A 15,367-nucleotide genomic window follows, 5' to 3' on the forward strand; every position below is an offset into this window, starting at 1 on the left:
CGGGCAGATGTTACGGTAATAACGCAGTAACTCAAGCCGAGTGTGCGTCTCGGACGGGCAGATGTTACGGTAATAACGCAGTAACGCAAGACGAGTGTGCGTCTCGGACGGGCAGATGTTACGGTAATAACGCAGTAAGTCAAGCCAAGTGTGCGTCTCGGACGGGCAGATGTTACGGTAATAACGCAGTAACGCAAGCCTAGTGTGTGTCTCGGACGGGCAGATGTTACGGTAATAACGCAGTAACGCAAGCTGAGTGTGCGTCTCGGGCGGGCAGATGTTACGGTAATAACGCAGTAACGCAAGACGAGTGTGCATCTCGGTCGGGCAGATGTTACGGTAATAACGCAAGCCGAGTGTACGTCTCGGACGGGCCGATGTTACGGTAATAACGCAGTAACGCAAGCCTAGTGTGTGTCTCGGACGGGCAGATGTTACGGTAATAACGCAGTAACGCAAGACGCAGTGTGCGCCTCGGACGGGCAGATGTTACGGTAATAACGCAGTAATTCAAGCCGAGTGTGCGTCTCGGACGGGCAGATGTTACGGTAATAACGCAGTAACGCAAGCCTAGTGTGTGTCTCGGACGGGCAGATGTTACGGTAATAACGCAGTAACGCAAGCCGAGTGTGCGTCTCGGGCGGGCAGATGTTACGGTAATAACGCAGTAACGCAAGACGAGTTGTGCGTCTCGGGTGGGCAGATGTTACGGTAATAACGCAGTAACGCAAGCCGAGTGTGCGTCTCGGGCGGGCAGATGTTACGGTAATAACGCAGTAACGCAAGCCGAGTGTGCGTCTCGGGCGGGCAGATGTTACGGTAATAACGCAGTAACGCAAGCCGAGTTGTGCGTCTCGGGCGGGCAGATGTTACGGTAATAACGCAGTAACGCAAGCCGAGTGTGCGTCTCGGGCGGGCAGATGTTACGGTAATAACGCAGTAACGCAAGACGAGTGTGCGTCTCGGACGGGCAGATGTTACGTAATGACGCAGTAACGCAAGCCGAGTGTGTGTCTCGGACGGGCAGATGTTACGGTAATAACGCAGTAACGCAAGCCGAGTGTGCGTCTCGGGCGGGCAGATGTTACGGTAATAACGCAGTAACGCAAGACGAGTGTGCATCTCGGTCGGGCAGATGTTACGGTAATAACGCAAGCCGAGTGTACGTCTCGGACGGGCCGATGTTACGGTAATAACGCAGTAACGCAAGCCTAGTGTGTGTCTCGGACGGGCAGATGTTACGGTAATAACGCAGTAACGCAAGACGAGTGTGCGTCTCGGACGGGCAGATGTTACGGTAATAACGCAGTAATTCAAGCCGAGTGTGCGTCTCGGACGGGCAGATGTTACGGTAATAACGCAGTAACGCAAGCCTAGTGTGTGTCTCGGACGGGCAGATGTTACGGTAATAACGCAGTAACGCAAGCCGAGTGTGCGTCTCGGGCGGGCAGATGTTACGGTAATAACGCAGTAACGCAAGCCGAGTGTGCGTCTCGGGTGGGCAGATGTTACGGTAATAACGCAGTAACGCAAGCCGAGTGTGCGTCTCGGGCGGGCAGATGTTACGGTAATAACGCGAGTAACGCAAGCCGAGTGTGCGCCTCGGGCGGGCAGATGTTACGGTAATAACGCAGTAACGCAAGCCGAGTTGTAGCGCCTCGGGCGGGCAGATGTTACGGTAATAACGCAGTAACGCAAGCCGAGTGTGCGCCTCGGGCGGGCAGATGTTACGGTAATAACGCAGTAACGCAAGCCGAGTGTGCGCCTCGGGCGGGCAGATGTTACGGTAATAACGCAGTAACGCAAGCCGAGTGTGCGTCTCGGGCGGGCAGATGTTACGGTAATAACGCAGTAACGCAAGACGAGTGTGCATCTCGGACGGGCCGATGTTACGCTAATGACGCAGTAACGCAAGCCGAAGTGTGCGCCTCGGACGGGCAGATGTTACGGTAATAATGCAGTAACGCAAGCCTAGTGTGCGTCTCGGACTGGCCGATGTTACGGTAATAACGCAGTAACGCAAGCCTAGTGTGCGTCTCGGTCGGGCAGATGTTACGGTAATAACGCAGTAACGCAGGCCGAGTGTGCGCCTCGGACGGGCAGATGTTACGGTAATAACGCAGTAACGCAAGCCGAGTGTGCGCCTCGGACGGGCAGATGTTACGGTAATAACGCAGTAACGCAAGTCGAGTGTGCGCCTCGGACGGGCAGATGTTACGGTAATAACGCAGTAACGCAAGCCGAAGTTATGCGCCTCGGACGGGCAGATGTTACGGTAATAACGCAGTAACGCAAGACGAGTGTGCGCCTCGGACGGGCAGATGTTACGTAATGACGCAGTAACGCAAGCCGAGTGTGTGTCTCGGGCGGGCAGATGTTACGGTAATAACGCAGTAACGCAAGCCGAGTGTGCGTCTCGGGCGGGCAGATGTTACGGTAATAACGCAGTAACGCAAACCGAGTGTGCGTCTCGGTCGGGCAGATGTTACGGTAATAACGCCAAGCCGAAGTGTACGCCTCGGACGGGCAGATGTTACGGTAATAACGCAGTAACTCAAGCCGAGTGTGCATCTCGGACGGGCCGATGTTATGGTAATAACGCAGTAACGCAAGCCTAGTGTGTGTCTCGGACGGGCAGATGTTACGGTAATAACGCAGTAACGCAAGACGCAGTGTGCGCCTCGGACGGGCAGATGTTACGGTAATAACGCAGTAATTCAAGCCGAGTGTGCGTCTCGGACGGGCAGATGTTACGGTAATAACGCAGTAACGCAAGCCTAGTGTGTGTCTCGGACGGGCAGATGTTACGGTAATAACGCAGTAACGCAAGTCGAGTGTGCGTCTCGGGCGGGCAGATGTTACGGTAATAACGCAGTAACGCAAAGACGAGTTGTGCGTCTCGGGTGGGCAGATGTTACGGTAATAACGCAGTAACGCAAGCCGAGTGTGCGTCTCGGGCGGGCAGATGTTACGGTAATAACGCAGTAACGCAAGCCGAGTTGTGCGTCTCGGGCGGGCAGATGTTACGGTAATAACGCAGTAACGCAAGCCGAGTGTGCGTCTCGGGTGGGCAGATGTTACGGTAATAACGCAGTAACGCAAGCCGAGTGTGCGTCTCGGGCGGGCAGATGTTATGGTAATAACGCAGTAACGCAAGCCGAGTTGTGCGTCTCGGGCGGGCAGATGTTACGGTAATAACGCAGTAACGCAAGACGAGTGTGCGTCTCGGACGGGCCGATGTTACGGTAATAACGCAGTATCGCAAGCTGAGTGTGCGTCTCGGTCGGGCAGATGTTACGGTAATGACGCAGTAACGCAAGCCTAGTGTGTGTCTCGGACGGGCAGATGTTACGTAATGACGCAGTAACGCAAGCCTAGTGTGTGTCTCGGACGGGCAGATGTTACGGTAATTACGCAGTAACGCAAGCCGAGTGTGCGTCTCGGACGGGCAGATGTTACGGTAATAATGCAGTAACGCAAGCCTAGTGTGCGTCTCGGACTGGCCGATGTTACGGTAATAACGCAGTAACGCAAGCCTAGTGTGCGTCTCGGTCGGGCAGATGTTACGGTAATAACGCAGTAACGCAGGCCGAGTGTGCGCCTCGGACGGGCAGATGTTACGGTAATAACGCAGTAACGCAAGCCGAGTGTGCGTCTCGGACGGGCAGATGTTACGGTAATAACGCAGTAAGTCAAGCCGAGTGTGCGTCTCGGACGGGCAGATGTTACGGTAATAACGCAGTAACGCAAGCCTAGTGTGTGTCTCGGACGGGCAGATGTTACGGTAATAACGCAGTAACGCAAGCTGAGTGTGCGTCTCGGGCGGGCAGATGTTACGGTAATAACGCAGTAACGCAAGACGAGTGTGCATCTCGGTCGGGCAGATGTTACGGTAATAACGCGAAGCCGAAGTGTACGTCTCGGACGGGCCGATGTTACGGTAATAACGCAGTAACGCAAGCCTAGTGTGTGTCTCGGACGGGCAGATGTTACGGTAATAACGCAGTAACGCAAGACGAGTGTGCGTCTCGGACGGGCAGATGTTACGGTAATAACGCAGTAATTCAAGCCGAGTGTGCGTCTCGGACGGGCAGATGTTACGGTAATAACGCAGTAACGCAAGCCTAGTGTGTGTCTCGGACGGGCAGATGTTACGGTAATAACGCAGTAACGCAAGCCGAGTGTGCGTCTCGGGCGGGCAGATGTTACGGTAATAACGCAGTAACGCAAGACGAGTTGTGCGTCTCGGGTGGGCAGATGTTACGGTAATAACGCAGTAACGCAAGCCGAGTGTGCGTCTCGGGCGGGCAGATGTTACGGTAATAACGCAGTAACGCAAGCCGAGTGTGCGTCTCGGGCGGGCAGATGTTACGGTAATAACGCAGTAACGCAAGCCGAGTTGTGCGTCTCGGGCGGGCAGATGTTACGGTAATAACGCAGTAATGCAAGACGAGTGTGCATCTCGGACGGGCCGATGTTACGTTAATGACGCAGTAACGCAAGCCGAGTGTGCGTCTCGGACGGGCAGATGTTACGGTAATAATGCAGTAACGCAAGCCTAGTGTGCGTCTCGGACTGGCCGATGTTACGGTAATAACGCAGTAACGCAAGCCTAGTGTGCGTCTCGGTCGGGCAGATGTTACGGTAATAACGCAGTAACGCAGGCCGAGTGTGCGCCTCGGACGGGCAGATGTTACGGTAATAACGCAGTAACGCAAGCCGAGTGTGCGTCTCGGACGGGCAGATGTTACGGTAATAACGCAGTAACGCAAGCCGAGTGTGCGTCTCGGACGGGCAGATGTTACGGTAATAACGCAGTAACGCAAGCCGAGTTGTGCGTCTCGGACGGGCAGATGTTACGGTAATAACGCAGTAACGCAAGACGAGTGTGCGTCTCGGACGGGCAGATGTTACGTAATGACGCAGTAACGCAAGCCGAGTGTGTGTCTCGGGCGGGCAGATGTTACGGTAATAACGCAGTAACGCAAGCCGAGTGTGCGTCTCGGGCGGGCAGATGTTACGGTAATAACGCAGTAACGCAAACCGAGTGTGCGTCTCGGTCGGGCAGATGTTACAGTAATAACGCAAGCCGAGTGTACGTCTCGGACGGGCAGATGTTACGGTAATAACGCAGTAACTCAAGCCGAGTGTGCATCTCGGACGGGCCGATGTTACGGTAATAACGCAGTAACGCAAGCCTAGTGTGTGTCTCGGACGGGCAGATGTTACGGTAATAACGCAGTAACGCAAGACGAGTGTGCGTCTCGGACGGGCAGATGTTACGGTAATAACGCAGTAATTCAAGCCGAGTGTGCGTCTCGGACGGGCAGATGTTACGGTAATAACGCAGTAACGCAAGCCTAGTGTGTGTCTCGGACGGGCAGATGTTACGGTAATAACGCAGTAACGCAAGCCGAGTGTGCGTCTCGGGCGGGCAGATGTTACGGTAATAACGCAGTAACGCAAGACGAGTTGTGCGTCTCGGGTGGGCAGATGTTACGGTAATAACGCAGTAACGCAAGCCGAGTTGTGCGTCTCGGGCGGGCAGATGTTACGGTAATAACGCAGTAACGCAAGCCGAGTGTGCGTCTCGGGTGGGCAGATGTTACGGTAATAACGCAGTAACGCAAGCCGAGTGTGCGTCTCGGGCGGGCAGATGTTATGGTAATAACGCAGTAACGCAAGCCGAGTTGTGCGTCTCGGGCGGGCAGATGTTACGGTAATAACGCAGTAACGCAAGACGAGTGTGCGTCTCGGACGGGCCGATGTTACGGTAATAACGCAGTATCGCAAGCTGAGTGTGCGTCTCGGTCGGGCAGATGTTACGGTAATGACGCAGTAACGCAAGCCTAGTGTGTGTCTCGGACGGGCAGATGTTACGTAATGACGCAGTAACGCAAGCCTAGTGTGTGTCTCGGACGGGCAGATGTTACGGTAATTACGCAGTAACGCAAGCCGAGTGTGCGTCTCGGACGGGCAGATGTTACGGTAATAATGCAGTAACGCAAGCCTAGTGTGCGTCTCGGACTGGCCGATGTTACGGTAATAACGCAGTAACGCAAGCCTAGTGTGCGTCTCGGTCGGGCAGATGTTACGGTAATAACGCAGTAACGCAGGCCGAGTGTGCGCCTCGGACGGGCAGATGTTACGGTAATAACGCAGTAACGCAAGCCGAGTGTGCGTCTCGGACGGGCAGATGTTACGGTAATAACGCAGTAACGCAAGCCTAGTGTGCGTCTCGGACGGGCAGATGTTACGGTAATAACGCAGTAACGCAAGCCTAGTGTGCGTCTCGGACAGGCAGATGTTACGGTAATAACGCAGTATTGCAAGCTGAGTGTGCGTCTCGGTCGGGCAGATGTTACGTAATGACGCAGTAACGCAAGCCTAGTGTGTGTCTCGGACGGGCAGATGTTACGTAATGACGCAGTAACGCAAGCCTAGTGTGTGTCTCGGATGGGCAGATGTTACGTAATGACGCAGTAACGCAAGCCTAGTGTGTGTCTCGGTCGGGCAGATGTTACGTAATGACGCTGTAACGCAAGCCGAGTGTGCGTCTCGGACGGGCAGATGTTACGGTAATAACGCAGTAACGCAAGCCGAGTGTGTGTCTCGGACGGGCAGATGTTACGTTAATAACACAGTAACGCAAGCCGAGTGTGCGTCTCGGTCGGGCAGATGTTACGGTAACAACGCAGTAACGCAAGCCTAGTGTGCGTCTCGGTCGGGCAGATGTTACGGTAATAACGCAGTAACGCAGGCCGAGTGTGCGCCTCGGACGGGCAGATGTTACGGTAATAACGCAGTAACGCAAGCCTAGTGTGCGTCTCGGTCGGGCAGATGTTACGGTAATAACGCAGTAACGCAAGCCGAGTGTGCGTCTCGGACGGGCCGATGTTACGGTAATAACGCAGTAATGCAAGCCCGAGTGTGCGTCTCGGACGGGCCGATGTTACGGTAATAACGCAGTAACGCAAGCCTAGTGTGCGTCTCGGACGGGCAGATGTTACGGTAATAACGCAGTATTGCAAGCTGAGTGTGCGTCTCGGTCGGGCAGATGTTACGTAATGACGCTGTAACGCAAGCCGAGTGTGCGTCTCGGACGGGCAGATGTTACGGTAATAACGCAGTAACGCAAGCCGAGTGTGTGTCTCGGACGGGCAGATGTTACGTTAATAACACAGTAACGCAAGCCGAGTGTGCGTCTCGGACGGGCAGATGTTACGGTAATAACGCAGTAACGCAAGCCGAGTGTGTGTCTCGGACGGGCAGATGTTACGTTAATAACACAGTAACGCAAGCCGAGTGTGCGTCTCGGTCGGGCAGATGTTACGGTAATAACGCAGTAACGCAAGCCTAGTGTGCGTCTCGGTCGGGCAGATGTCATCCTTAATGCCGACCCGCTGTTTACAAACACGCCGGCGGAGCCCTTTGTCTGTGCTGCTCGGCCGCGGAAACGCAGAAGGAAAAGAGGAAAACGAGCCGGCGTTCTCATCAGAGTAAGACGTCGTGCAAATCGACCCCCGCTACCCAGTATACTACTGGCAAATGTTCAGTCTCTGGACAACAAACTCTGCGAGCTGAGAGCGCGGATCTCTTTCCAACGAGAGACGAGGGACTGCTGCGTTATGTGCCTTACAGAAACCTGGCTGTCTACGGAGATTCCAGACTCGGCCATCGAAATCACGGGCTTTTCCGTGCACCGAGCGGACAGAGCGAAAGACCTCTCTGGTAAAAGCAGAGGTGGTGGTGTATGTTTTATGATCAACAAATCATGGTGTGATCAGAGGAACGTACATTTCATCAAGTCTTTTGCTCTCCTGATCTGGAATATCTCATGCTTCTGTGTCGACCATTCTGGCTGCCGAGGGAATTCACAGCGGTTATCATCACAGCTGTGTACATCCCCCGCAAGCCGACACAGACCGGGCACTCAGGGAACTGTATGGGTGTATAAGTGAGCAGGAAACTGCGCACCCTGAGGCTGCGTTCATTGTTGCCGGGGACTTTAACAAAGCCAACTTCAAAGCAATCGCCCCAAAATACCACCAACACATAAAGTTCAACACACGAGGGGACCGGGTTTTGGATCATTGTTACTCTCCCTTCCGGAAGGCTACAAATCCCTCCCCGCCCCCATTTGGCAAATCGGACCATTCTTCCGTTCTGCTTCTGCCCGCTTACAGGCAGAAACTGAAACAGGAAGCACCCAACCTCAGAACGATCCAGTGCTGGTCGGACCAATCAGACTCTGCGCTACAAGACTGTTTTTGATCACACGGACTGGGAGATGTTCCGGTCCGCCTCTGATGACGACATCGAGGTTTACGCTGACAGCGTAGCGTGTTTCATCAGGAAGTGCGTAGAGGACGTTGTTCCGACCAAAACTATACGGATATACCCCAACCAGAAACCATGGGTTAACGGCGATGTTCGAGCGGCACTCACTGCGCGGACCTCCGCTTTAATTCTCCTAACACGGAGGAGCGTAAACAAGCCAGTTATGCCCTCCGTAACACTATCAGTGCAGCCAAACGCCAGTACAGGCACAAACTTGAAAGTCAGTTCAACACCACTGACTCCAGAAGTATGTGGCAGGGAATTAACACAATCATGGACTACAAGCGGAATAAAGTCTCCGCCATGAACACCGCTGCATCTCTCCGGACGAACTTAATACATTTTATGCTCGTTTTGAGGACAGTAACACCGCCCTCGCGGAGAGAGCACTCGCTGCTGACGCTACAGAGGTTGATTCACTCTCCGTCTCTGTTGTGGATGTAACCCGATCATTCCGACGGGTGAACATCCGTAAAGCCGCGGGTCCAGACGGCATTCCGGGCCGCGTCATCAGAGCGTCGCGCGAATCAACTGGCTGGTGTTTTTACGGACATATTCAATCTGTCCCTCTCCCTGTCTGTAGTCCCCACATGCTTCAAAACATCAACCATTGTGCCTGTACCGAAGCAAGCTATAATCACATGCTTAAATGACTGGCGTCCTGTTGCTCTGACCCCCATCATCAGCAAATGCTTCGAGAGGTTAATCAGAGATCACATCTGCTCTGTTCTGCCCCCTCTTTGGACCCATTGCAGTTTGCCTACCGCAACAACCGCTCCACTGATGATGCCATTGCATCTACAATACACACTGCTCTCTCCCACCTGGAAAAAAGGAACACATATGTGAGAATGCTGTTTGTAGACTACAGCTCAGCATTCAACACCATAGTGCCCTCCAAGCTTGATGAGAAACTCCGGGCTCTGGGCTTAAACAGCTCGCTGTGCAGCTGGATCCTGGACTTCCTGTCAGGCAGACGTCAGGTGGTTAGAATGGGCAGCAACATCTCCTCATCACTGACCCTCAACACTGGAGCCCCGCAGGGCTGTGTTCTCAGCCCACTCCTGTATTCCCTGTACACACATGACTGTGTGGCAACAGATAGCTCCAATGCCATCATTAAGTTTGCTGACGATACGACGGTGGTAGGTCTGATCACTGACAATGATGAAAGAGCCTACAGAGAGGAGGTGCACACTCTGACACGCTGGTGTCAGGAGCACAACCTCTCCCTCAACGTCAGTAAAACCAAGGAGCTTGTTGTGGACTTCAGGAAGAAAGACGGAGAACACAGCCCCATCACGATCAATGGAGCACCGGTGGAGAGAGTCAGCAGCTTCAAGTTCCTCGGTGTTCACATTACTGAGGAACTCACATGGTCCGTCCACACTGAGGCTGTTGTGAAGAAGGCTCACCAGCGCCTCTTCTTCCTGAGACGGCTGAGGAAGTTTGGAATGAACCACCACATCCTCACACGGTTCTACACCAGCACTGTAGAGAGCATCCTGACTGGCTGCATCACCGCCTGGTACGGCAATAGCACCGCGCACAACTGCAAAGCCCTGCAAAGGGTGGTGCGAACTGCCAGGAACATCATCGGAGGTGAGCTTCCCTCCCTCCAGGACATATACACCAGGCGGTGTGTGAAAAAAGCTCGGAGGATCATCAGAGACTCCAGTCACCCAAGTCATGGGCTGTTCTCACTGCTACCATCAGGCAGGCGGTATCGCAGCATCAGGACCCGCACCAGCCGACTACATGATAGCTTTTTCCCCCAAGCAATCAGACTGTTGAACTCTTGATCTATCAGGATCAATAATTAGCACTGCACTTTATTCAGCTGTAATCTCACACTGGACTGTCAACATATTCTCCTCAATACAACTGCTATATATATATATATATACACATATATATTTCATATACTCCCACTTATTGTATTGTATTGTATATTCTGTTCTATATTCTGCATTGTATATAATTATTGTGTTGTGTAAGTATGTGTACATCTGATTTGTAAATTGTTTTGTGTAAGTATGTGTACATTTGATATGTAAATTGTTTTGTGTAAGTATGTTGTTTATTGTAATTGGTATATGTCTCGTCACTGTCATGACTGCTATGTTGCTCGGAACTGCACACAAGAATTTCACCTACTGTTGCACTTGTGTACATGGTAGTGTGACAATAAAGTGATTTGATTTGATTTGATTTGATTTGATGTTACGGTAATAACGCAGTAACGCAGGCCGAGTGTGCGCCTCGGACGGGCAGATGTTACGGTAATAACGCAGTAACGCAAGCCGAGTGTGCGTCTCGGACGGGCCGATGTTACGGTAATAACGCAGTAACGCAAGCCGAGTGTGCGTCTCGGACGGGCCGATGTTACGGTAATAACGCAGTAACGCAAGCCGAGTGTGCGTCTCGGACGGGCCGATGTTACGGTAATAACGCAGTAACGCAAGCCGAGTGTGCGTCTCGGACGGGCCGATGTTACGGTAATAACGCAGTAACGCAAGCCGAGTGTGCGTCTCGGACGGGCCGATGTTACGGTAATAACGCAGTAACGCAAGCCGAGTGTGCGTCTCGGACGGGCCGATGTTACGGTAATAACGCAGTAACGCAAGCCTAGTGTGCGTCTCGGACGGGCAGATGTTACGGTAATAACGCAGTAACGCAAGCCGAGTGTGCGTCTCGGGCGGGCAGATGTTACGGTAATAACGCAGTAACGCAAGCCTAGTGTGCGTCTCGGACGGGCAGATGTTACGGTAATAACGCAGTATTGCAAGCTGAGTGTGCGTCTCGGTCGGGCAGATGTTACGTAATGACGCAGTAACGCAAGCCTGGTGTGTGTCTCGGACGGGCAGATGTTACGTAATGACGCAGTAACGCAAGCCTGGTGTGTGTCTCGGACGGGCAGATGTTACGTAATAACGCAGTAACGCAAGCCGAGTGTGCGTCTCGGACGGGCAGATGTTACGGTAGTAACGCAGTATTGCAAGCTGAGTGTGCGTCTCGGACGGGCAGATGTTACGTAATGACGCAGTAACGCAAGCCTAGTGTGCGTCTCGGGCGGGCAGATGTTACGGTAATAACGCAGTAACGCAAGCCTAGTGTGCGTCTCGGACGGGCCGATGTTACGGTAATAACGCAGTAACGCAAGCCTAGTGTGCGTCTCGGACGGGCAGATGTTACGGTAATAACGCAGTATTGCAAGCCGAGTGTGCGTCTCGGTCGGGCAGATGTTACGTAATGACGCAGTAACGCAAGCCTGGTGTGTGTCTCGGACGGGCAGATGTTACGGTAATAACGCAGTAACGCAAGCCGAGTGTGCGTCTCGGACGGGCAGATGTTACGGTAATAACGCAGTATTGCAAGCTGAGTGTGCGTCTCGGACGGGCAGATGTTACGTAATGACGCAGTAACGCAAGACGAGTGTGCGTCTCGGACGGGCAGATGTTACGGTAATAACGCAGTATTGCAAGCCTAGTGTGCGTCTCGGGTGGGCAGATGTTACGGTAATAACGCAGTAACGCAAGCCGAGTGTGCGTCTCGGACGGGCAGATGTTACGTAATAACGCAGTAACGCAAGCCGAGTGTGCGTCTCGGACGGGCAGATGTTACGGTAATAACGCAGTATTGCAAGCTGAGTGTGCGTCTCGGACGGGCAGATGTTACGTAATGACGCAGTAACGCAAGCCGAGTGTGCGTCTCGGACGGGCAGATGTTACGGTAATAACGCAGTATTGCAAGCCTAGTGTGCGTCTCGGACGGGCAGATGTTACGGTAATAACGCAGTATTGCAAGCCTAGTGTGCGTCTCGGACGGGCAGATGTTACGGTAATAACACAATGATACTGAGTTTGTTTGTGTTTCAGATGGAAAGTTTGTCACACATGAGCTCAAATCTCGAGGAAACTCTCGTGTCGTATCACCATCTGAATGAATCTGAATGGAGTGTTGCAAAGAAATCAGTCAGTTAATATTCTCCATTATTAAACACTTGTCTGTGTGTTCAGTTTGATATTGTGTTGATTAATTCAGCACATAAAATGATTTGTTTGTCTTCTGTGGTGCAGAAGGACGTGACTGTATGGAGGAAACCATCAAAAGAGTTCAGCGGCTTCCTGTAAGTAGAATACAGAACACAAGAGCCATTGAGTCAAACTCTGTGAGAAATGCCAATGTTATATTTGCAGGTATAAAACTGAAGGCATCGTTGCAGAGAATCCGCAGAAGATAGTGGAGTATATCAGACCGGGTCCGTACAGATTACACTGGGACAGTTTAATGACTTCAATGGAGATTGTACAAACACTAGACAAGGTGAATGTGTATCAATATCTATATCTGTGTGTTAATGTACAACGAGTTCAGAGAGAATGTTGTTCAGTATGCGAGTCTGTACATCATTATAAAACACATGTGGATACATTGTAAATAAGTCTGCAATATTTCTACAGCAATCTACTGTGATTATTAAATGCAATAGTTTGCTGTCAAGAGCAGGCTCATTGTGAAGTGACTAGTTTTACGGTAAATTGCTATTGTTTGCAAGGCATTATGGGAATATGAACTTTACAAATCATGATACCATTTCGGTAAAAGCTAGTGACATTTTGAACCATATGTTGTAATAACGGTGATTAATATTCATGATGTTCCTGATCATCTCGTCTGTCTAAAGAGAAGGTAAAAAATATAAATCAACCTTTGAAGCAACGTACATATTACATTTAAATTGTTGTCAGGATTTAACAGTATACATTTTTTATGCAACTGCACACTGTAAAATAACAGTTTAGCCCTGCATTGTTGGATATAATAGTGAAATACCCACAAGCCTTTGCGGTTGAAAAAGTATGTATGCTTGATCAATGCATTGTGGCTACAAAAGTTGTGCAAAACATGTACAAATGTTTTTATTCAGAATGAATAGAAGTATTAGTTTAATTTAGTGTTGTTGTTTTGTTTAAAGTCTCCATTTTGCTGTTTCAGTGTTCTCTTGAGTTTGCACCTTGGACCTTCTTTATTATTATAGTATTATGTTCCTCCAGCCAGTGTATTTTCAGGAAATGTCTGATTCTAACTTGCAATATGTGGCAACAGTGATGCAATACACATACTGTACATCATAAAAGTAAAATGTAATATTATTATTAATATTTCAGCAACATGATATCAGTAAATTGGGTGTTTGATGTTTCTGGTGAGGTTTCAGCGTAATATGAGTAATATAAGACACACATAGACATCAACACTCATCAATGGTGCCAATCAACAAACATACTTTTACATAAAGTCAAATACATACAATTGAATTCAATTGTATTTATATGGTACATTTAAAACAACAGCAGTTGACCAAAGTGCTTTCCAAAATAGAAAGGTTAAAAGAAAAAAATAATAAAACATAAACATTCACTCAACACATTTACAATAATGACAGCGTAGCTGAAAAACAGTATCCAGCTGTTCATTTCAACAACAGTAACACACAGTATTGTCACAGTATTTTTACAGTATTGTCACAGTATTTTTTACAGTATATTTACAGTATTGTCACAGTATTTTTACAGTATTGTCACAGTATTTTTTACAGCATTGTTACAGTATTGTCACAGTATTTTTACTGTATTTTTACAATATTTTTACTGTATTTTGCTGCCAGTATTTACAGGATGTATTTTTACAGCATACATTACATTATTCATCACATCCACAAACAACTCGATGAGATTTATTAAATTGGATAATTGTATGAATGTGTGTGTTTGTCTCACGCTGATTAAAAGTGTGTTTAGGGTTAAACATGAAATCAGAGGAGCTCAGAGAACTCATGTTTGTGTGTGTTTGCAGGGCTGTTGTGTTGTGAAATACACCACTGCAGGGCAACTGTGGAACATCATTTCCCCGCGAGAGTTTGTGGATTTCTCGTACACGACTGACTATCAGAGCGGCCTGCTGTCATGCGGTCAGTCACATTCACTGTTAAAGATGTTCTTAAAATGACTGTGAAATACTACCGTACACAATACTGCTGCTGTAAATGACCGCAGATACACTGTACGTGACCAGTGTCACAAGATTAACTGTGATTTAACAGTACTCTGCTGTAGAATTACAATGATAATAAAATGATGCGGGTACCCAGCATGCATTGCTTCATAAATAAATGATGCTTGTGACCTTTTATTTACTACATGCAGGTTTTATCTATGATGTTGCTTTTGTTTTTCATTTTCACTTTTAACGGCAGTTTTTATCCTTTCTGAAAATTATTTTAATTGTCACATTGATGAGATTTGAATCCCAATTGTTGATATCTGCAGGTCTCTAATGGATCCCATATAACAATGTTTTTGTGTTAAAAAGAGTCATTGTGTATTTATTAAATATGTGACCTGTCTCATTAACAATTCTCAATATTAACAGTTCTGTTCCTATCAGCCAAATTATACAACCTTTTCACAGATATGTCACATTGCTCTTAATAACCACACAATAAGTATTGATTGGGTAATACGTACATTGAATTAAAGTCAGATTTCAAGCCTTCTATATTCTCCCTTTTGCCGTAGAGCTAACCAATGTTTTAACTTGAAACATAACATTAAATATTTCGGTGCTTCCCCAACATTTATAAAGAGAAATCACTAGTTCAGCTGGTGCTGCAGTTCTTTAAAACTTTGCCAATTCTACAATAACATTTCAAGTCTGGACAACAACTCCCAGAATTCTTGTCAAAATACAATAACAGACTGTAGTTGATAGAATACAGGATATTATTGTAAAACTTGCAGCGGTTTGTTACAGTGTACAGTAAAATAGTGGTGGTGGTGTAGTGGCTAAAGCACAGGGCTGTTAATCAACTCCAGGTTGCTCCGGGGGGATTGTCCCTGTAATAAGTGCACTGTAAGACACTTTGGATAAAAGCATCTGCTAAATGTATAAATGTAAATGTAACTCTCTTGCTGCATTAAAACATGACAACCAATATAAGCTTCCACAAACCTACCAGAAAACA

The 15,367-nt window shown here is 49.4% G+C and overlaps 1 protein-coding gene across 1 annotated transcript in view; it reads left to right on the forward strand.

Moving 5' to 3' along the window:
* Nucleotides 1–14,352, forward strand: part of LOC127642718 (stAR-related lipid transfer protein 4-like) — a 15,236-nt gene extending 884 nt beyond the window's left edge. The window contains exons 2-5 of the mRNA XM_052125239.1: nucleotides 12,219–12,314; nucleotides 12,420–12,469; nucleotides 12,540–12,666; nucleotides 14,200–14,352. Coding sequence (XP_051981199.1) covers nucleotides 12,219–12,314; nucleotides 12,420–12,469; nucleotides 12,540–12,666; nucleotides 14,200–14,352 — 426 coding nt within the window. The remainder of the gene's footprint in view (nucleotides 1–12,218; nucleotides 12,315–12,419; nucleotides 12,470–12,539; nucleotides 12,667–14,199) is intronic.
* The last annotated feature ends 1,015 nt before the right edge of the window (nucleotides 14,353–15,367 follow it).

The sequence above is a fragment of the Xyrauchen texanus genome, unplaced genomic scaffold (genome assembly GCF_025860055.1).
Source record: "Xyrauchen texanus isolate HMW12.3.18 unplaced genomic scaffold, RBS_HiC_50CHRs HiC_scaffold_760, whole genome shotgun sequence".
Classification (NCBI taxonomy): domain Eukaryota; kingdom Metazoa; phylum Chordata; class Actinopteri; order Cypriniformes; family Catostomidae; genus Xyrauchen; species Xyrauchen texanus.